The following is a 24,895-nucleotide window of genomic DNA, read 5'->3' as shown; positions in this document are numbered from 1 at the left end:
GGAATGTATCCAGCCAAATGCGTTTTGAACTAATTTAAATGCCTTTAGGTGTAAATGTGTCATAGATATATATATATATATATATATATATATATATATATATATATATATATATATATATATATATATATATATATATATATATATATATATATATATATATATATATATATATATATATATATATATATATATATATATATATATATATATATATATATATATATATATATATATATATATATATATATATATATATATATATATATATATATAATATTTATATATATTAAAATAATTGTGAAGGAGGAGTGTAGGTTTTTTTAAAATGATAAATATATTTAATTAAATAGGTATCCTTTTTGATTCTTAGTATAGTGTAAGATCCCCGCCACAAATTGTAATCAAAAGAAGTTACTTATATTTTTCATATCAATATGTTCAAATTAGTTCCGTCTTTTTTACCATTCGTGGGTTTTTTGAAACAGAATGGGTAAATTTTTGAGGGAGGGGGGCATAATGATTGTTGAAATTATGATTTTTTAAGGATTAATTATTTGAGAACTAAAATGTAATTTATATTTAAGGGACCTGTGGCAAAGAAGCCAAAGTTAACAGCTTCAGCACATAACAACAAAATGGAGATACCAACCGTAATAACAACGGTTATAATGTATGCAGGTTCTTCCACACAAGACGGGGATACACAATGCGTGCCAGAACTTACCAGGATTTCTGTGTTGACTGTGCAACCTAAGAATGTACGACACTACTTTCCGTATTATGAACCTTCAATGCAAAGCGTAAGTAAAAATTATATTTTGTTCTTTTCGCTTCTTCTCGTCAACAGGTTGAAATTATGTTTCTAACCCCCTGTATATTCCATTAGCATATAAGTAATTTTTCCTCCGAAGACAGATAGGAACATGTTGCGAAACGAAAATACAGCCACATCAGAATTTCTGCTTCAATAATTGTTAATTTTCTCGTAACTTTTGATTGATTAAGTTAAACCAAAAAATTAAAGATATTCAAAATCAGCATGAAAAGAAAATTCGTTTGATATGTATACTGAAAAAAATTACAGCACCCCAACCAAAAAAAAGAAATAATAATTTGAAAATAAATATAGGCCTTTCATACAGGAAAAATTGATAACCTATGTCGGGAAAAAAATTACGAAGAAACGGGGGAGGAGAGATATTTGAAAGTATCATCAATTATGTGTGTGTATGTGTATGTGTGGAATTGAAATGACCTCCACAACCCACAGGGAATGGGTCGTAAATTATGCAAAATGCAATTTTTTAAATATATGTTTTATTAACGGGAAAGATGGTGCGGTGGAGAGGGCAAGTATGATCGTGGGTTTCCAAAATAGATAAAGAGTATTAAGATAAAACTTTCAGGGGAATGTTGGACAAAATCAGACCACACAATGTTAATTTAGGTTGTCAATAGTGTGTAACAGCAATACATAATGGGATATTAAATTGAAATTTTCACGATATACTGAGTGGTTGGGGTTGACAGTGAACTATCCTAAAGACACTATCCGCACACAGCTAGTAGTATTGCTATTGCTTCTGCTATAACTACAACTACTACTACTACTAAGTTTGTATAGATATTATTTTTATAATGCAACTGTTTTAAATAATATGAAAATATATCTCGCTAATAATCCAGTTTTTTCGACTTCTATGAAACAATACCAATTAAACAATGAAAATATTATTATATTATAATTGTAGATTAATATAGCTGAGTTACCACCTTCACTACCAACTCAAGAGTTCTGTAATCTCTTTGAGGACACAGAGACCATTTTGATAGTACCACCGACAGATTTTAACAAAACTCAAGTTACTGACCCACCATCTGTCGACAATGACCTTAAGTGCTTGGGGAAATTTTTCTAGGAATATTTTGGAGGTGCTGATAATCCTCATGACTTGTCCTATGACAATAACGACGATAATGATCCCAAGTGGACAGATAACTTTTTAAAAGAAAATTTTAGTGGTAATAGTGTTACTCCTTCCATTAATTTATGTAATATTCCCCCAAGTGCATTTGAACAGGATTTGGATGTCGGTTTTGCCCAACCAGATGCATTTGAAGATCAAGGTATATCAGAAGACGATTTTGGTTGTGTTGATATGCCTATAAAACACCTATAAAATTTTAAATATTTTCCCAGAGAGTTAAATCAAAATCTCCCCACTCTTTTATTAGACATCGCCCCAGCCAGCCATGTACATTTGAACATCAAAATATACCAATAAATAAATTTGCTATGGCAGAGAAACTCAGTCCAGATCCAATGGAAAATATGCTGAGCAAGCTGGGTGATTTTACTCCACGCACCAACCCTCTTATTGAGGTTGAAGGTGTACAAAGTGGGTGGTAGCAGTGGGGATATGCAAATCTCTCCAACACCCATTATATTACCGGAATTTTATTTATCAGACTCTGTCTTCCACAATATATATGTTTATACGGCAGTATTTGGGAACCCTTTTAATTCATTAATAGCGCGGGATATTGTAAAAGACCCATTAGATATTGTACATTCGTATGTGGGTAAGATTCAAGCCCTTCTTGAACGACAAATTCGGGAATGGGTGGAAGGGATAGCATGAAAGCGTCAATAGCACTAAAATTGTTTTATTTAAATGAAGCTGTGGGTGAAACTTATTACCATTTTCTACATACTAAAATTTTGGCCCTTTATATGCATTTAGAAAATGTTAAGGGTGTATTTATGGAATAGCTAAATAGTATTGCAACTAAACTAGATAATTATAATGAGAAGGGTAGTGGGACAGTGATTTTATCTATTGAAAATTTAAATGTAAATATTTATAAATTAAAAAAAAGATTTTATTTTAAGAGGTGCACACGAGGAGAAGGGTGTAGTTTTAAAATATAATTCAGATTTGGAAGAATGTAAAGGTGTGCAACCAATGTATTTCAATACAGGGCTACATTGTTCCATGTATGCATTTCTTATCGCGGCGCACCAACCCCTGATAAATAATACTTCTAAGACAAAGTTGGACGAATTCGCAGCTAATGGAGGTGAGGTTGGGGCAGAGTTTCCTACAGTAGATTTCAGTTTTTTAAAAGGACAATATCCAGTAACACTAAAGGGAATAGATATTTTTGAACTGGCTAATGAACATTTAAAGATTGGTATTACTATTTTACAATGTGAAACAGAATTTGAGAAGGGCGAAAGCAGTAATAAAAAGGGGATAATATTTCCAGTTAGGGCTCCGTAGATTGAACCAGTGAAGCACTGTGTATGGCTTCTTTACACGCCTGCTACAGATCCTGATTCGAATGGACATTTTAATTCAATTACAGATATTAGTCAGGTTCTGGGAGAGGGAAAAATTGTACTGGAGTATGCTACTATTGTCGAGCATGTCTAACAAAATTTTCACCTGAATTAAAGCTATAGAATCACACGAAACACTGTAAACGCCATGGGTACCAGTCCGCGAAAACGGTTTGCGGTGACAAGGCAATTTTGCGTTTCAGGTATTTCCAGAATTCACTCTTACAGAGTGACAAGATCAATTTAAATTGCGAGGCCTAACTCAGTGATGTGTGCGATACAACAAATTCAAATCATGTCAAAGAACATGAAGTCATAGCAGTCTCTTATGCCCACGCTGAAAAACACTTCAATAATGCCACACAATTGTTAGATGTACTGGATACCGTCATGTAACGCTGTAACGTCATGGGTATCAGTCTACGGAAACGGTTTACGGTGACAAGGCAATTTTGCGCTTCAGGAATTTCCAGAATTCGCTCTTACAGAGTGACAAGATCACCTTAGATTGTGAGGCTTAACTCAGAGATGTGTGCGATACAACAAATTCAAATCGTGTCAAAGAACATTAAGCCATAGCAGTTTCTTATGACTACGCTCAAAGACACTTGAATAATACCACGCAATTGTTAGATGTAGTTGAGACATTGGGGGTCCAGATTGTATGCACAAAACCTTGACTGCACTTTTTATAATAGCAAATAACGCAATCTCACGGTTGCAATCTCACAAATTATCCAATGGTTCATTCACCAGTGGACAGGTTGGCCATTAAAAAATCAGAAAATATGCTGGGTTTGTAAGGAAAAATTTGAAGAAAGTAAAGGGTAAGGGGGTAAGTAAAAAGGAGGTAAAGGGATGGTCTGCGACCACGATCATTTGCGGCAAGAAATTTCATCCCGAGGGATTAATGTTCGCGGAGTGCCCCATCAAACATGTAATATAAACGTTGGTCAACAATATTCTACCTGTTTTTATACACATTTCAGATTATGATTTGAAATTTATTTTACCAGTTTCGGCACGTATGTAGAAAGGTGAAGTTGTAGATGACGCGTGGGTAGACGGTTCCTTTTCCTATAGTATCATACCCAAATCATGTGAGAAGTTGCTGCTCTTAGAATTCAAATTAAAAACTAAAGATAGTGTTCATACATGCTTGAATAAAATCCATTTTTTAGACTCCTATACTTTCTCCCCAAATCCCTAAGCCAATTGGTTCAAATACAGAAAAGCGACAATTCTGATAGTTTCTCCCTCCTTAAACAGCACTTTCCAGATGATGAAATGTATGATTTGATAGTATGTAAGGAAATACGCGCGTATGATACTACAAATCCATCTCGAGGCTAAGTGAGGAGAAATCACTGCCCATTTAAGCATTTTATGATTCACTTCATGATCGTCAATGCACCACTGCCGACTCTGAATTTGCCAAAAAGGCTTTGGCAAAGGGAGGGTGTAAAAATGATTGTGATCGTTGCAAACTGTACTTGGCAAGTGATATATTGACGTTAATGGATATTGTCTTTAAGAACACGGATAAAATCTGTTTGGAATTTGGGTTGGATTTGGGTTATTATTTTTCAACTCTTCATCTAATGATGGATTTAATTCTAGAAATCAGTAAAGAATAAATAGGTCTGATCACAGACGTGGATCAGCATCTATTCGTAGAAAAATCAATGAAAGGAGGCTACGTTTTTCACGGGGACCGTATATGGAAAACTGATCCAACTGGACAAAATAGCACCATTGAAAAGTGTGATGCATTTTTTTATACGAATTCCCTTTATCCGTCGGCAATGTCTCAGTACTCTTTGCCGTGTAGTAATTACAAATGGCATAACAATCCTTGTGCTTCAAATTTCCCCAACATTACCAACGTTGAGGAGAATGGACCACAAGGATGGTTTTTCATATTGATGGTGAAATAAAGATGGAATCGAATGACTCGGTAAAGGATTGAGTTTTCCTGTGTATAAATAGTCGTTTGATCAAGAACTCTTTGAGTCCATACAAATTATCTTTGGTAGATGATGGGGGTATGCATTGGGCACCTTCAAAGCAAAAACTTATTACCAATCTTGATCCGAAACAGAATATTTTTGTTCATCTTGTGCTATTGCGACGGATGGTAGCCAATGGTTTCAGGGTCACAAAGATGTATAGAGCCCTCCAATTTGATCAAAAGCCGTTATTTTAAAAAGTGTATTGACACTTTTGTCAGTAAAAGTTCACAAGCAAAAACGAAGGTTGAAAAAGAAATTTATAAAGTCAGTATAAATTCAGCCTTCAGTAAAATGTGCGACAGCGTAAGAAACAGGAGTTAATGTGACGTAACAAATCCAAAAGAATGTGCTCGAATTGTTGCCAACCCAAAATTTACATTATTTACAATCAAAGACTCAATTTTTGTCGTCCTACATAAAAAACATAAATGTCATTTTTATTAAAAATGTTTCTGGTGGTAGATCAAGAACAGAAATTTTCAAGAAACTCATGTTGTCATTCTCTTACAATGCCTGTTAGTTGCAATTGTCGAGGGAGGGGGAAGTACAAGTGTATTATGGAGATAATGATTCACTACTGTCAAAAGTTAAAACTGAAAATTTACGGAATGATTCGGAAAATGGTATGCACATTTGCTCTCTAATGGATTTTACCAATTGGGATAAGTACATTTATTCGAAAGTAGGGAAGAGCCAGGCCCCAGTTCAGTTTTTAATGTTAAAATCCGAGACGAGGAGCGGCCTGATATCCAAAGGTGTTTTTCCAGGTCTGAAGGTGTACTGTGTGGAAACACACAACGAGGATATCAAACAAGCGTGAAAAGGGGCGCCTATACACTATGTTAATAATTATTTCGATAAGAGCGCTTATAGAAACTTCTGGGAAAGTAGTTTAGTTCCAAGAGCGAAAGTTATGGCGATTCGCTCTTTACAATTTAAAAACTACACAGTTAGAGTAGAGAAAAACGACATGCCAGCCATATCGAACACAGTCTATGTACATGAGGTTGGTGTAAAGGTACTACGCCATGGGCACCACTGGATTTCAGATCAAATTGAACGTATAAAATATAGAAAACAACTGGGTCTGGATAAATTAACCTAAATTCACCTAAATCCTCAATTATAATACTACTACTGGGTCTTTGGGGAAGATTCTTTTTTATTTTCTGGTTTTCTTCATTAATACATTCCATCAATATTGAACAGCAGCAGCAGCAGCAGCAACAACAAAGTTTATGTGTATATGTGTGCACAAGACAGAGTTATTATTATTATATATTTCAATGTATATTTTCCATAATTAAAAGTTGCAAACTCGTGCCCTTGACCGCTGCAGCAGGCCCCCGCGCCTTCCGGCCTGGCCATCGGCCACCGCAGCGTTCGCCCCGGAGGGACTTCATTTCTAAATGTATTTGTGTTTATAAAGTTAAAATGTAGTGCTTATGTGTGCATATCGATTTATTTTTGTTGTAAATAAAATAAAGTGTAAAAAATGTTGATTTTTAAATTTCTAATATTATTAGTATGTGTATTGAAAACCAAGTGTTATATGTGTATATATATATATATATATATATATATATATATATATATATATATATATATATTATATATTATATATATATATATATATATATATATATATATATATATATATATATATATATATATATATATATATATATATATATATATATATATATATATATATATATATATATATATATATATATATATATATATATATATATAGCCCTAGTTCTAAATTGTTTCAAAATTGTTATTTTTTTTACTATTCTTGAACATCGTAGTAGGAAAAGGACTGATAGAAAAATTATTTATTCATTAGACAACTATAGTTTACAGTTAGTTGTAGTCCAGCTATTGAAGCCAACAAAATATGTATCAATTTAAAACACGATTCAGATTGTTTATTTGTGGTCGATCAATGTCGGGCAAGACAACACTTTTTACTAAAATAATGACAAATTATAATAAAATGTTTATTGAAAAGCCGAAAAAATCTACTATTACAATAATGTTTGGCAAGAGTAATATGATAAAATAAAGGCTATTGCTTCTGCACCAGATGCTGTGCAGGTTTAATCCATACGGAAACTCGCTGTTTTCAATATTGTTGAACCAAAATCTTGGTTGATTATTACTGATTTAGCTTAATTCATTGAACAATGGTCTCAGGAAAGGCTACAACTGTATACTGTTCACTCACATCATGAACAGATTTCCATTACCCTAGTTCTACACAATCTCTTTCTTCAGAACAAGTGTATGAGGACACTTGCTTTGAACTGTGCCTACTATATCATTTACAGAGTTGTTCGCGATTCAAGTTCTCTAATCACTCTCGGTAAACACATATATCCCGGTGCTCCAAAATGTTTACTTTCAGCGTAAAGTAAAACAACAAATAAGCTCTATGGTTACATTCTATTAGATCTTAATCCGAATACACCCGAGGATTTGTGCGAATTACTTGCTTGCCATCATGACACTAAAGAAACTACATGAAAATAGACATTTATTTTCCGATCTAAGCACTTCAAAACCGCCAGTTAGGAAAGCCATTCTCAAACATCGTATTGACAAAGAATTCATTAATCCAATATCTGAGCTTTAATTAAATTTACCGAGGGGAATATTCAATTGCCAGATGTAGTTAAGCAATAGACAAAGCAACATTGTTCTATTTTACGTGCCTTGGTTTGCAAAAAGAAATGAAAATATTTTAAAAGACAACGTATCCTCCATCCGGGTGGTAGCGTTTTTACACTTTTACTGCCAATAATTGCAGGACTTGCAAACAGTTTTTTCTAGATGGCTAAACCCTACAAATCGACGCCAATAGAACTCACCCTTTTAACATTGGAACACTTTGAGGACAATCTAAGTAAATTAATTAATGATGAGAATATTGCTCATGATAAAAAACTAATGTTATTTCAAGATGCACCTCGACGAGTGGAAAAACATAAACCCTATCGCGAGAGACCAGTCAATTTAAGTCTCATTGATCCCGAAAAGGAAACATCTATTCCAGATTCTGCTGGAACAACAACAATAACACAATCAAAGGAGGAGGACTTGAGTTCAATATTGTCAAATATTAAAGACCTACTGCCACCCTCATATGAGGAAAAAAGTAAAAGAGTCTTAATATAACTCATGTTGGAAAGTTGCCACGATCACACTCAAGTTCACAGTAATGGGAAATGAACTATAATTCAAGGGAAAAGTTATCATCTATTTTATTCAATTTATGATATGGTTGCAAATCATAAAGGACTTTCATCATTTGACAATCATATATATAACTTTTTTAATACATTAAACTTCCCGAAAAGTCTTGTTAGCAATAAGCAAATTCTAAAGAAATTAAAAGAACATAGTAATACTACTACTACTACTACTACTACTACTACTACTACTACTACTACTACTAGTCCTTTAACAACAAATCCATTAAAAAAAGAAGAAGAAAAAGATTTTAAATCAATCTTGAAAAATAGTAGCACAAATTGTAGCAGTAAAAATAAAGTTGGTCTGATGACACAAGTGGTGGTGGTATCAGTGAGACAAAGGTGAAGACGTGTTCATATCAAGTCATCACCCACCATCACCATCAGCATCAGTCACTAGTATGCAAAAGGGTAGCGGACATTACACTGCATATTTGTGTTCAAAATGGGTGAAGTTTTGAAACATGTTTACGAAAATATTGGTGGAGTGGGAAGTCTAAGTTCCCCCACCACACTTTCTAAAGTCACTGGTATTTACACCAAAAGTACGAAAGAGTATCTACAAATTGAGCCAAGTTACACTCTTCAAAGGGTTCATGGTAATCATTATCGAAAAATTAAGCCTTTTCCCACTGCATATAATGCAAGCAGATATTTTAACTATAGATGAGATTCAGAGGCGTCACAATACACCCTATAAATATATTCTACTTGCAACCAGTGTCTTTAGTCTCTATGCATAGAAAGTATTCTTGAACATTATTGTTTTAGAACAATTCAAAAGTATCGTGTTAATGAAATGTGTTAATTCACATCTAGAAAAGGTATTATTGAAATATAGTCCAATAAAGGCTGCATTGGCCGAATGATTGATAAAAATTATTCGACTTTTAAATTCAAGATATTGTTCATTGAATAATACTGCTGCTTTTATTCAAGATTTAGATAAAATCATGCAAATTTTTTAATCAACGACCCCATCGATCTCTCTCCAACGTTGTCCCTCAAGAATTTCATCTAGGAGATCATAATACATTTGACACTTTTCTTAAACAATATGCCAGTTCCAGTGAAAAGGTTGTGAAGAAAAAATTCAGTGCCGGTCATACTGTTCGAATTAATAGAACAACAAATACTTTAGAAAATGGGAATTACTTATGGTCCACTGACCTTTTTAAAGTGTCAAAAATCCTAGACACTAAAAACATAAACATATCGTCTATGAGACAAAAGATGAAGAGATTCTCGGTGGAAACACACACCAAAATCAAGTAATCTTAATTAAAATCGTACCATTATATTTAACCTATCAGAGATCCCTACTTTAGAGGTTTTAAGCCCCCATCTGCAAAAATGTGGAATTTATATAAAAAAAATCATAAGTAAATCATGAATGTGTGTTTTTTTTCAAGGGGGATCATATAAAACTAAAGGTCCTAGAAGATGGAGTGAGGGCTCATTCGAACGGAAATTAAAAGTTTTTACTTCTATTTTTAAGTGACCAAACAGAATAGAGGGCAACTAGCTTCTCTCTCTCGCCCCTTTTACCCCAAATCAACCAATCAGAACTCTGAGATAGCAGTTTATTCGGTATAGATGAAAGATCTAATAACTTTTCCTCTTGGGATGACGTGATTACAAAAGTTAAAAGTTTGCCTCTTGGGATGATTACGAATTACAAAAAGTTAAAAATAATAGTGAAATATATCAAATTTAAAAGATATTAAGAGTCGTACACACAAGGACAAGATAAAGTTGCTTGTTTGTTGGCTAGGATATAACTCTGATTTTGATTCTTGGCTAGCAGTTGAAGACATTGACAATGTCCAATGATTTCTATGTGACATTCGAGTCCAACGTATCTGATCCACTCAGATACTTAGATATTATTTACTCAATGATTTGAGTAAATAAAGTAATTATTATACAAAACTCTCTCCCACCATTAAACTCGATAGCAAGTGTGAATTTGCTCTTGTCGATTGTATTATTAAAAATACATATGACATTAGGATAAAAGATCACGAATACGATATAAAAATTAGGCCACATGATCGGTTACTCGTTAAGGATCATCAGATATAAAATATGAATTCATTTCAATCTCTCTTTGTCCCATTACCATACCAAGAATTCGGTAGAATGAATAATTTGTGTCGTGCTGTCAATAGAAGAATTTCCGCTAGTAGCCATAGAGATTTTCAATTCATCTATTCAATGGAAAAGGGCAGAATCTACATCATTTCACCCATTGACAATGAAAATGTTACTCTCAATGATAGTCGGAGAGATGTTCTTTATTTTAAACATAATCTAATCAATGGTAAAAGTGCTGGAAGCACTAGTGGCATGGATCGTGTCATTTTCACTGACTATCGGCCTTGTTTGTTCTTGGACAGCTGTGTATTTGATTACGCTTCACTCGTGGAAACATCGAGAGTTGGTAACAGCAACATTGCCCTCCTACGTGTTCTCGAACAAAAAACCAGTCAAGATCACATTCATTATCGCAATATAAAGCATCTTCATAATATCCCTGTTAACACTTCAAATTTGAAACTCTGTCAGCTAACACTTAGAACTGAATTAGGTGATCCTTTAGTACAACAAAAGGTTTGACAGTGATTACATGTAATTTTCGATCCATCGTCGTTCAATAACAAAGTGTATAATAGCAAAATGGCATTCGTTTGTCCTGATATTGATTTCTATGCCGCTACTCATGGGCCGAGAAAATGGGGGCATGGTACAGACTATTACAAAGGTCGTTCATCAATGTCGGGCTATGATCTTGGCAGTTGGTTTGCTAAGCGGTTTTGCTCTGCACTACCCTTGGCTAAATAAATATATGTTACCGGCTACGGCAGATTTTGCATCCTCTACAATACACGATTTAAAAAAGGATTTAAAAAAAAGGATTAAAAATGTGTTTAGGAAAATCTCAGGTCCGGTGCACGAGCCCTTGGCGAGTGATTGAAATCTCGACAAAATTGAAAAGGTTTAAAAAGGTTGGAAACACTGCATCCCTCATCAGGCTTTACTCAGGTCATAAACGAAAGACATCACTCTTACAAAAGAAAAAAAAAGAAGAAACCAATGAAGAGAATTGTTATATCAAAAACGGATTCCTTTTCCTATACTAAACAATGCATATCTACCACACAAGGATTCCCATCCGTCAATTACTTCATCTTTAAATCTATTCAGTGCGAAAATGTTGATGTAAGTGTAGAATATGGTTACTATGAACAATTCAGTTCATAACAACCGCTCTCTGATAATATCCATTTTCAAATTTATTCCAATGAAGACTACTTCATGGATATGTCTTCAAATAATATAGATTTAAACGTGATAGTCAAGAAATCTGGCAACACAATGCCAGTTCTTACAGATGGAATATCCAATGAAAATTTTACATTGCATAGTTTATTTCGAAAAATCAGTGTCTACAAAAATGGAACGATGGTGAGCACAAGCGACAATCTCTCAAACTATACGAGTTATATACAGTTCCTGTTGATCACACCAAAGTCATACAAGGAATTGAAGGGTTTATCCAATGGATATGAGTATATTACAGATACTGATAGTACAGATGCACTTAAAACTGCGACAACTAGTGAATTACATTAGTTGGGAAAACAAGGCATGAGATATTTAATATAACCCAATGGCTACCACCATACATTAAAGTGGATATGCAATTTACGCTTGCTCTATCCAATCTCATTTTATAATAATAGTAATAATAATAATAATAATAATAATAATAATATAATGCAAAAACGTAGGTCAAACCCCGTGTGACATCCTCTCCTAACTCGGCAACACTTCCTATACGAAACTAACAGGTTATGAGTTCTGATGCTTTAGCGATGGAAAAACTGAGAGCTAGTGAAAAATAATATCAAACTATTTGTTTCCCATGCAATCACCAATCAGTGTCATATTGCCACGGGTTCACGCCCCTTCACTGACTCTTCATTTATCAATGGTGAAATTCCATCAAAATTTGCATTGGAATTTGTTAAAAGTGCTAGTGCCATAGGATCCTGGACAGATTGCCCACATAAATTTGAAATGTTTGAACTTTCATTTTTTGTATTTAAAGTAAATGGAATCTCACTCTAAAATTATTCCTTTGATACATCCTATTGGACACTCTATGAGCTACCATCGCAATGCTTACATAAAGATTCAATACTATTTCAAAATTTTATAATTGATACAGTTCTTGCAAAGACTCATGGTACCATTGTACTGGACTTGTCTGGCACTCAAAATATGAGTATCTTAAGAACGGGGAGTGTACGTTTAGATTGTACATTTGCCGAACCATTAGCTAACAGTATAGGATTAATCTCATTAAATCAATTTGAAACTTATTGGGGAATAACTTCCGAAGGCAGTGTTCTATTAGATCTTGCACCATGAACACAAATCAAACAATCGGCGTATTTAATATGGATTCATGCATGTCCAAATGCAAATCCTATTTTATACCATCGGACTTCCTTGAAAAACTTAAAAGTGTTAACAATACCATTATAAAAGTTAATAGCACTCTCATTATAAAAGGAGTGTAAAGACAGGTTATTAGCTATGCACTTTTCGAACAGCGACGAATATAGAAGTTTTTGATCCTCTTGGCCTATCATATACATTCTACACTCCGGACTCCAACAACTTTATTGAAAGCAGTGGGAAAACTATTTATTCAAATCCAGAAGAGAGTTCAGGATTAGACGACTAAAAGCGGTGGTTTTCATGCACTACAATATTTCGCTTTCTGATTTCGGGGCTACACTTACAACGATGTTCTCAACATTTACGTAGACAATCCTTGCCTGAATGACTTCATAGGGGAAAATTTGCTTTCATACCTATACAATATTGATTTTAGTGCCCTACAAATAAAAGATTCTAAGAATGTATGTAAATTTGTTTATTAATAAAAAGATGAATATATACATAAAAGTAACTTTTTTCTCCTCTTTATATTTTTTTTCTACGTATAGGTAACTGTCGAGAGCAACTAATGGTGGTATATCATTTGAATTCACTGTATTTTGATCTTGATGGGCTGCAAAGTCAGAATCACATTTTCTACAGTACAATGTAACTTTACTCTTATTGTATCTCTTTGTATAGTCAATGATATTAATTTCATTCCTATTTTAAAATTCACGCGATTCAATTTGCTTATTTGAAGCAATATCACATACGGTGTTTTCAAATGGTTAATCACACTCGGTAGCTTCAAAATAAAAATTAGTCGGTTTATAATGATAGTAGCCATTGTCGTCACAACGGTGACGTAGAAACCAAATTCTCTTGTTACTCCTACTGTTGAATCGTAGACCTGATTCTTCCTACCAATAACAATTTAAAACCGCGACGATACCAGTCTCTTACAAATAAACTAAAATCTCATCTAGGGTTATTTCCATTCATATCAGGATAGGTATTCTCCCACTGGTCAAATTTATCATAGTGACAATTGGAATATTGATGTCCTCTAGGGTGAGAGTAAAAAAATCTCTTCAAAACCGGATTTACAATGTTTAATTTGTACTGAATACCCCCCATACAATTTACATGATTGCATAATCTGCACTTTTCATCATACTCGTCAATAATTTTACAATTCTCACATGATGACCAACTTCCCAGTGTGTACATGCATAGTGGACAATTATAGAACATTAATTTCCCGGTATTAACTCTCTCACAGCCATAATGAAACTTATCTACGAACGATAAATACAATGTTTAGATATATATATATATACATAAACATATATATATATATATATATATATATATATATATATATATATATATATATATAGAGAGAGAGAGAGAGAGAGAGAGAGAGAGAGAGAGAGAGAGAGAGAGAGAGAGAGAGAGAGAGAGAGAGAGAGAGAGAGAGAGAGAGAGAGAGAGAGAGAGAGAGAGAGAGAGAGAGAGAGAGAGAGAGAGAGAGAGAGAGAGAGAGAGAGAGAGAGAGAGAGAGAGAGAGAGAGAGAGAGAGAGAGAGAGAGAGAGAGAGAGAGAGAGAGAGAGAGAGAGAGAGAGAGAGAGACAGAGACAGAGACAGAGAGAGAGTAGAGGGAGGAGTAATCGTGTGACATGAGAAAACCTGCTTGAAAGGGATCTTCTAAGTTCTGATTTGGATAGAATCTTAAATTTATAAGATAGGGTTCAAAAGCAAATCCACTCATTTATCATTTGTTTTGTTTCAATTGTTATATAAGAAAATTGAGTAAATGCGCTTGGCCCACTTCGTAAAAGTTGCATACAATAGTCCAATGATCGAGAATCATTTCTCTTTATATCGTTAAGTATTCTTTAAGAAAATATTTACCTTTGAGGAGATAACTCTAGAAATTTATCATCCAGAATCAAACATTTTTCCATAATAACAAGATTCATTATAATTATCTGTTTCCCGAATCCATCCTTTTTTGAATCCTAACACTCTCACAGCTGACTTCAGAATAACCAGGATTCTTTCTACTTCAAGAATACTTGGTAACCTACTAAAAAACTATCTAACAAGAAAAAAACATTATAATATATATATATATATATATATATATATATATATATATATATATATATATATATATATATATATATATATATATATATATATATATATATATATATATATATATATATATATATATATATATATATATATATATATATATATATATATATATATATATATATATATATATATGTATATATGTGTGTATATATATATATATGTATAGTGTGTGTATATATATATATATATATATATATATATATATATATATGTGTATATATATATATATATATATATATATATATATATGTGTATATGTGTATGATGATGATGATGATGTGTGATGATGATGATGATGATGATGATGATATGATGATGATGTGATGATGATGATGATGATGATGATGATGATGATGATGATGATGATGATGATGATGATGATGATGATGATGATGATGATGATGATGATGATGATGATATGATGATATATGATGATGAATATATATATATATAATATATAAGTATATATATATATATATATATATATATATATATATATAATATATATATATATATATATATAGCCCACTACTTACTACTACTACATCAACAACTACTTCTATAACAATCACTGTGAAGAATTACTCTAACTAGCCTTATCTCATTTATGAAACAAAATTTCATTGCTGTATATACGTATGCTGCAGCATATGCATATATGGGACGAATATCCCTTGTTTCGCTTAAATTTGAGCTCTATTATTTTATTCCGCCAGTATTTTGATCTATTTGGGGGGGAAAAAATACTCGAATAATAATAAAAAAAAACAATGCTGGCCTTAAATTTTCTTATTCCAAAGGAGTTTATTTTTATTTCTATTTCAGTTAGCTTAAAAGAGTTTTATTATTTTTCCCTACAGCCAAAATGAACCTAAATTTGAATAGCTCCTTCCAAAACTTACTTGTGGTAGTCGTAGTTGCAGCTGTTGTCGTAGTTGGAGTTGTTGTCGTAGTTGGCGTAGTAGTCGTGGTTGTTGTTGTTGTAGTCGGTGTTGTTGTCGTTGTCGGTGTGGTGGTAGTTGGCGTAGTCGTCGTTGGTGTTGTTGTCGTAATTGGTGTTGTTGTCGTAGTTGGTGTCGTTGTAGTCCGGGCTAGAAAAATAAGAGAGCGATTGCAATAAAGTGTTAGAATATAGAAGGCATCCTTCAGGGCCAAAATCTTCAACCCTGACCAAAAGATTAATCAAGGTTGACACAAATACAGCTATATAAACAAAATATTATAGATAAAAACTTCAAAACAACTTTGATATAAAGTATTCAGATTTAAATAAATTTGATACTAAGTAATAAAGTATAATTTTCGTTCAGAAATATTTCGTTCTGTATTGGTTTCCTATGTACATAGGTAACATTAAATATCCTACTAGAGCATCTTGAGTCATGGAAGAGACCCTGTGACACCTGTAGTTGCACCAATGGAGTCGGGAAGTTTCGGGCATGTGGAGAAGGATATTTTTAAAAATATCTTTTTGGCATTTCTATTGAAAGAAAAAAAAATACTCCACCTTCTTAATTTTGAAAAACGTAACGTTTTGTATCTTGAATAGAAAATTGAAAAAAAGCACTCTTCACCCACGTTTTCAGGAATTTGCGCCCCTGGGGCTTCTATACACCTTTGTTGCATTGGCCTGCTATCCCACCCCCTAGCCTGCTAGCCTACGTAATGTAGTTTTACATTTTTAATGAAACGGCAAAATTAACTTAACAATGTAACCATCTACCGCGGATTTGCTAGCTAAAATAGTCGTAACTGAGGAAGAAATCGCAAAGACAAAAGAATCAATGATGAGAGCGATTACTAAGCAAGTTCAAGATAATTGCGGAAACGACCAAACTCTGAAAACGTCTGTTGAGACTACAGTTGAGTGAAATATACTCGTCAATGTCGCTTGAGTTCAATCCGAAGCTAGAGCAATTGTTGGTGTCAGTAAAGTATATCAAAGGACTGATTAAAAATTTAGAAAACCAAATTGCAAAATTAGAAGTGAAAATTGATGATTATGAGCAGGAAAAACAGCTTGGAACTCTAGTGTTTCACGATGTTAAGCAGCAGCTGGGTGTTTACTTGAAGTCGACCTTTCTGAATATAGCCTTGCAAAAGCAGGGTTTTTCCGGTATCTCCATTGTGATTTTGCTATGGTTTACAAGTCGAAATTGAATAATTTTGGGTCGGCAAGCGATAAAGTTGCCCCAGTGTTCGTTAGATTTTCTACCTATGAGACAGCCCGTAAAGTGTTTCCGAGTAAATCAAAATTGGCTGGTTCAAAAATCATTTTGTCTGAGTCTCTAACAGAGCTCCGTCGCGATATTATGAGTGCCGCGAGAGACAAGTTTGGCGTGAAAAATGCATGTGTTAGATCGTGGCCAGGTCCTTGCAATGCGTTTGGGTGAGCCAGCTGCTCGTCGAATCAACTCGCTTTCAGATTTGCATCTAGTTTGTTGTTTATAAGTAGTTTGGTAATGTTTATCTCGTTAAGATGCTATATATTGCTCTTTATTTTTATTTTGCCGGTTGATATTATGTTGTCGGTTTTCTTTCTTATGAATATAAATATTGTCCCGTTTGAGCGCGGAAAACAGATGAATTATAGTATTTTTTTTAATTAAGTTGATATGAGTAGTAGTTTACTGTTGTTTATAAGCCAGCAAGTGCATCATTTGATGAGTTTGCTGAAGGATCTGAATGTCTTGCTGCAAAGGTTAATAGATATAGTCAAGAGTTTAAATGTATGGAAGACTTTAATTTTGATTTGTTAAACATACGCGGGCCAAATTTGGATTTTTTGAGCCTGATGATGTCAAACGATCTATGCCCGACCATGAGCATTCCAACGAAAATCACGGGTCATTCGGAAATGCTCATCGATAATGTGTTTGTGTCTTCGGAGATACTTAGTAAAGCGTGCTGCTCTGTTGTTATAAGCCCAACCTCCGACCATCTTCCGGTTGTATTACAATTGAAATCTGAAGTGAAGAAAAATAACAAAAAGAATAAAATACCAATGCGTGAACTGAAGCCAGTTAATCTGAAAAATTTTGAAGAACAAATTAGTGTTATTAACTGGGAAACAGTACTGAATGAAGATCATCCGTCGGAAGCATTTGAAAAGTTTAAAAAAATAGAAACGTGTCCATTTAAAGAAATAAACCCCAGAAAGAATAAACCGAGAAAGGCATGGTGTGATGATGAGCTGCTTAATCTGTTTGATATGAGAAATCGGGCGTGTGGGAAGCATCTGAATCATCCTCGGAATAATGAGATCCATGTGATGTATAAAGAGCTCAGGAATAGGGCAAATGCCCAAAGAAGACAAAAAAATAAAGCATATTTTGCAAATGTACTTGAAGAATGTAAAGGTAACCCCAAAGCAACATGGCAAGTTGTAAATGATCTTCTAAAAGGTCCTACGAAGCCATTGGAGCCAAACATCGTGCTTAATAATAGGACCTTGGAAGAAACTGAGGAAATCTGCAACGCATTTGGACAATATTTCTCTGAAATTGGCTGCAAGATTCAAGAAGAAACAAGGAACTCCCATGTTTCTGAATCAAGCAGTTTTGTGGATGAGCTAGGTAGAGGATGATTAAGTCAAATAGTGCCGGAGTTCATGGAATGAGCATTAGAATGCTCAAGTCGGTGCTGGTGTGTTTCCTTCCTGTCCTTGTATACCTTGTCAATATTTCTAAGGAAAAGGGGGTGTTTCCGAGTGCGCTAAAAATACCTAAAGCATATGCACAAAGATGGAGTCAATACTGAGATATCTAATTGGAGACCAATATCAATTCTCCCGATCTATTCAAAAATTTATGAAAAGATTGTTCATCACCGGCTTTACGAGTATCTGATAAAAATTAGTGTTTTACACGATGGTCAATTTGGCTTCCGGAAAGGACATACGACGACACAGAGATTCCAGCATCTTCTGGAAAATATTAACTCATCAATTGAGAAAGGTGAGCTGTGCATGGGTGTTTTTATTGATTTTAGAAAGGCTTTCGACACTGTTGATTTTAAGATTTTATTGGAAAGGCTGTATTTTTTAGGCATAAAGGGTAGTGGTTTAAATTGGTTTGAATAGTATTTAAGAGAAAGGATGCTACGAGTGACTTTGAGTAATGAATATTCTCAGCCGTTTCCCATAAAGCGGTGTTCCACAAGGCTCAGTTCTTGGTCCTCTCTTGTACCTGATATTGGTAGAGACAATGAGATTCTACATCCCCGGAGCTTCAGTTACTTCATTTGCTGACAACACGGCTTTAGTGATTGCAGCAAGTCACTGGAAGAGCACTTGTTCAAGGCTAATAATATGAATTTGTTGAACTACATGAATTTGTTTGTGCTAGCCTACTTAGCGTCAATGCATCAAAAACTAATTTTATGATGTTTATGAGGACTGGTCCTGCTACCATTCTCCCTGGCGTCCTTCTGTACAATGGCCTGCCGCTCTCACACAGTCGAAGAGATCCGATACCTGGGATTCATCCTGGATCGGAACTTGATTGGAGAAAACACTGTGACATCCTAGCATGCAATCTGGCGAGAGGCCTTGGAGTTCTGAACCGTTTCCAAATTTTTTTAGCTTTGAAAATTCTGCTTTTAATGTATTTCTCCTTAATAGCACCTTACATAAATAATGATTGTTTGATTTGGGCGAGTAATTTTAGTTGCAATTTTAGATGATTTCAAGTTCTGCAGAATAAGGCTATAAGGTTGATTGGAAGGTATGATCGTGGTATGGAAAGCACTGAATCACTTTTTAGAAAGTTTAACATTTTAAAGGTTAGTGAAATCAGAGATTATCAAATTGGAGTATTTGTATTTTAGTGTCTGAATGGTCTTGCACCAGATTTTCTTATGAGTATTTTTAAGCCTAATTCGTTTTATCACGATTATTCGACTAGAAGTGCGGATAGTTTTGCATCTGAGCTACAGAACACAACGAGAGAGAGTCATGTGACCAGATTGGAATTCGTTCCCAGATTCCGTTCGTCAGGCTGAAAGTGTGCCGCAGCTTAAAACCCCTATTAAAATCATTTCTTTTCAGGAATTTGGTAGTGCTAAAGGTTCGAGAGAAGGCTTTTTTTATATTTTGCCATTATTTTTTTAAAAATTAATTTCAATTATCATTTTTGTTATCCCTTTTTTTATTTGAATTGATATGATGAATTGACATACATGAAATCCAACTGGTCACTTTTTCAAGCATCGTTTTGCTTTAGTACGACTTTTTGTTATATTGAGTTGTTTTTGTATTTATAAAAACGCTTAACCTGAACCTGAAACTATTTTATCACGGAATTAAAGAGAGCGGAGATCCTAAAATTGTGAAGTTGGAAGTACTGTGTACTAGTCTAACAGAAGTAGATTGTAGTAGCCTACACAAATTTAAAATAAAGCCCATTGAAGTTTACAATATATAAATAAAAAGCGATTTCGTTGAATAAATACATTTGTGACTTTCAATTTAGTTTTACTATATCTCGCTTTGATTGCTTTTGGTTGAAAAGTAAAAACCTCAGTTGGTACGTATTCCTAAATATAATCTATCTGCTTTTCTTAAGACATATTTTTAATTGGTGAAGTGATAAATATTTTATTAGCAATACACATTTGAAAGGGGTGGATTTGAGAGGAAGAAAACATTGATGAAGATTCATTGACGAAAACATTTACGAAGATTTGTGTTAGAATAATGAAACTGTAGTCATTTGTTCAAATATGATGATATATTAAAAAACAATTTCTGGATATTTGAGCAGTATTTAATTTGATAATATATAAGAAAAACTTAGAAGTTATAACAAACATATCTAAGTATATTTTAAGTGACACTCAATTCCTTAAGGGGTTAGAGAGAGCAGTAATTCCATTCATGTTTATGGCAGTTTCTGTTTGCTTTCAATCTGACCTGGCTATTTATTTTTTATTCAGTTTGTATTTGGTTTCATTTCTTCTTCCAAAATATTTTTTGTTTTCTAATTTATTTTTTTTTATCATGTTGTCGCTGTAACACCTCTAGGTCAAACGCTGTCACACCTAAAATTTAAAAGCTTCTGAAATCATAGGTAGTGTGATAGCATTGCCTAAGTAAAAAGTGATGTGGGCACAACGTATTATTTATTCATTTCATTTCATTTTTGTTGTTTTTTAGACCAGGACACTTCGTATGGAAGTTTTTTTGTAGAAACTTCAAAAAGAACTCATTCGATTGGAAATGGAAAAGACTATTGCCCTTTTTAATAGTCGAAAGTGATTGGATGGTAACCAGCCCCTTCCCCTTACGTCCATCATTTCCTCTAACACATCCAATCAAAATTTTGAGACAGCCATTTTGTTCAGCGTAGTTTAAAGGCTCAGAAATTATCTCTTTTAGTACAGCCACCCCCCCCCCACGGCCCTCAGAGCAAGGGTTGTAATTTGTGCCCTGGGGGCATATGAGGGTTTTATAGTAAGGGTGGTCGTAAAAACGTCGGAGGGGGCTCATTGGTTTTATAATAAAACGTTTTAGTGCCCCTTTTAAGAGTCAAATTGAACAGAAGGCAGACCCCTCCCCCCTCACACGTCGTATTGTCCCAAAATTCATCTGATGGAAATTTGGAGATGTTAATTTTTTCAAAAAATTATCTGATGATTACAGGCAGAATAATAGCGCTACCTAAGTTAAGAGCGGTGTGGGTACACTGTATTATTTCTTTTGTCTGTCTTTTTATTTTTTTTTTAGACCACAGTACTACGTATAGAAGGAGTTGTAGTAGAAACTTCGAAAGGAGCTCATTTGATTGGAAATTGCAAGTACTAGTGCTCTTTTCAAAAGTCGAAATTAATTGGAGGGCAACTAGCCCCGCCCTATAGCCAATAATTTCCCCAAATATAACTAATTACAAATTTAAGATGGTCATATTGTTCATCATAGTTGAAAGGTCCAGTAATTATTCTTTAAAGATGACCCCCCCCCCCAACAGCCCTCAGGGCAAGGGTTATAAGTTATGCCCTGGGGAATATACGATTTTTATGGAAGGGATGGTCTTGTCGTATAAACTTTAAAGGAGGCTCATTTAATTGGAAATTAAAAGTTCTAGTTCCCTTTTAAGAGTCAAAATAATGGAGGGTAACTTGCACCCTCCTCCTAATGCCCTCTTTCTCCCCTACATATCAGATCGAAATTGTGTAATATCCATTGTGCTAAAAATAGTCCAAAGAGCATATAACCGAGACTTCAGGGTTGACAAAACCCACCAGAGCCAGTAGAAAATGGGTTGCAAGTTATGCCCTTTGGCCATAAAAGTTTTTTACGGAATGGGTTGTAATATGAACTTTGGATAGGGCTCATTAGATTAGAATAATACTACTACCACTGCTAAATTTATTCCTTTTACTACAACTGCTACTTTAACTACTACCTCTATTGCGTCTACTTGTGGTAAGTAAAGAGTTTTGTAACCAGGGCACTTCTTGTGGAAGGAGTTGGCGTAAAAATTCCGAAAGGGTTTAATTTGATTGAAAATTGAAATGAATAGTGCCCTTTTAATAGTCAAAAGTGATTGGAGGGCAACCAGAACTCCCCCCACCCACCATTTCCCCAAAACATCCAATCAAAATTTTAAGATAGCCATTTTGTTTAACGTAATTGAAAGGTCCAAAATTATGTCTTTGAGGATGACAATCCCCGCCACATCCCTCAGGACAAGGGTTGTAAATTGTGCCCCGGGTAACCTAAGGCTTTTATAGAAATGTCGGTCGTATAAACTTTGAAAGTGCCTCATACGATTGGAAATTGAAAGTTCTAATGCCCTTTTAAATAGTCGAAGGTGATTTAAGGACAACCCGTCTCCCCTACGCCAATCGTTTCCCAAAACACATTCAATCAAATTTTGGAGAGCCATTTTGTTAAGCGTAGTGGAAAAGTCGAGTAATTATGTTTTTGAAGATACCCCCCCCCCCCCACCCAAAGCCCTCAGGACAAGGGTTGTAAGTTAGGCCCTGGGGGAATTTAAGCTTTTTATGGAAATGTTGGTAGTTTCGGAGGGCAGCTAGCTACCCTCCTTTCGTCCTTTATTCTCAAAATGCTTCCGATAGAACTTTTGAGATAGTCACTTCATTCAAAATAGTCTCAAGATCATATAACAAGGCCTTTGGGTTTGAAACAACCGCTCAGAACCTGGGGGCAAGGGTTTAGGTTATGCCTCAAGGGCATATAAGGTTGTTGTGGAATGGTGGTTGTATAAACTTTAAAGGAGGCTCTTTTAATTGGAAATTGAACTTTATAGTTCCCTTTTGAACCCCGGAGATATTGCTACTAGATCTTTGAATATTTTGAAAAAAATTGCTCAATAAATTTATAAAAAAAATCTTTTATCTTGATTCTGAGTTTTCAATATCTTTTTCATTGTCTTTCGTTTTAGAAATTTCAAATCCTGGTATTTTCCTTGAACTTTAACCCATAGTTTTGGGTAGATGGGGGAGGCAGAAATAGAGGACGTGAACGGGGTCTTATTGTCATCCAATCTCTTTTGACTCTTTAAAGAGAACTAGAACTTTAATTTTCGATCGTATGAGCCCCTTAAGTAGTTGCTATGACAGTTTTTTCCTATACGAAGTGGCCTGACAAAAAATAAGATAAATAATTACTATATTAAAGCCGTATCGCTCTTTACATAGGCAGCGCTGTTTTAATACATATTAAAAAATCTGCCTGCTAAATGTAGTCCACTTACCTAATATGGGACCCTTACTTATGAGGAATGGTTGGTATACCCCTCTGAAGGCAATTTGTTATAATTCTTAACCATTCTAAGGTAGACAGCTATGACAAAACATTCATTTGATGTCATTGCAGGCTACAAGGGTGCCTAGGGCAGGAAAGAGCACGGGGTATTCTTTCCAACCTCCAATTCATTTCGGCCCTTAGAGAAGGTGCTACCAACTTAGGCATATAGAAGGACTGAGCCACTGCCCCGGTTCATCTGACTGTTTGTTTTACTGGAAGGGGCCAGATTTTTTTCTCTAAATATTAATAGATGTTAGACACTACTTTTCAATAGTTTACCACTACAGTGTTGAATCTGATATTGTATTATTTTTTTTGTTTTTCAGGAAATTTGTATGCTCGAGTACCTGGCAGCAACACACACCCTGCACATTCTATCAGTTGGCCATGCAGAGTCAAACACTTTGTGCTAACGAATTCTAAGTAATTAACGACTCGCCCAATAGTAACTTAAAATCTAAAAATAGAATTTTGATAACAATAGATAGGCTACATAAAAAGAACTGGCTTTTTCTTCCCATTCCAAACGTAAGATTTATTAAGTTAAATTTTTCCCCTCCAAAGTTACGAACCTGAGAAAATTTGCCTGATTTTTAAAAAAGAGGGGAAAATACCCCAAATGTCCAGGAATCTTGTTGAAAGTCCCACCATCAAAGTAAGCTGATCAGAGAACCCTACTGTAGAGGTTTCAAGTTCCCATCGGAAAAATGGGGAATTTGAAAACTTTTGCCAGAAGAAAGATCACGGGTGCATTTTTTAATTTACTTTTTCTTTGTTCTTCCCAGTATTAAATCAATAGTCCTAGAAGATCCCGAGAGGCTCATTTGGACGGAAAGTGAAAGTTCTAGTGCCCTTTTTGAGTGACCAAAAAAATTGGAGGACAGCTAG

At 34.4% G+C, this 24,895-nt stretch overlaps 1 protein-coding gene and 1 long non-coding RNA gene across 4 annotated transcripts in view; one reads left to right on the top strand and one right to left on the bottom strand.

Moving 5' to 3' along the window:
* LOC148951521 (uncharacterized) overlaps positions 1–24,895 on the bottom strand; it is a 223,414-nt gene that overhangs the window by 5,249 nt on the left and 193,270 nt on the right. Inside the window, exon 6 of one of the 3 annotated variants that reach the window (XM_089090307.1) lies at positions 16,140–16,328. The exons of the other annotated variants lie outside the window; for them this stretch is intronic. Within the exon in view, the coding sequence (XP_088946433.1) occupies positions 16,140–16,328 (189 nt within the window). The remainder of the gene's footprint in view (positions 1–16,139; positions 16,329–24,895) is intronic. 3 annotated transcript variants of the gene reach the window in all.
* Positions 600–24,895, top strand: LOC148951522 (uncharacterized). Its single transcript, XR_016141876.1, has 2 exons — positions 600–803; positions 24,334–24,895. It is a non-coding gene; the product is annotated as an uncharacterized LOC148951522 (long non-coding RNA).

Source organism: Artemia sp. Qi Xiang Cuo, chromosome 6 (assembly GCF_049724085.1).
Source record: "Artemia sp. Qi Xiang Cuo chromosome 6, ASM4972408v1, whole genome shotgun sequence".
In the NCBI taxonomy this organism is placed as follows: Eukaryota; Metazoa; Arthropoda; class Branchiopoda; order Anostraca; family Artemiidae; genus Artemia; species Artemia sp. Qi Xiang Cuo.
This window is presented reverse-complemented; position numbering and strand designations above follow the sequence as displayed.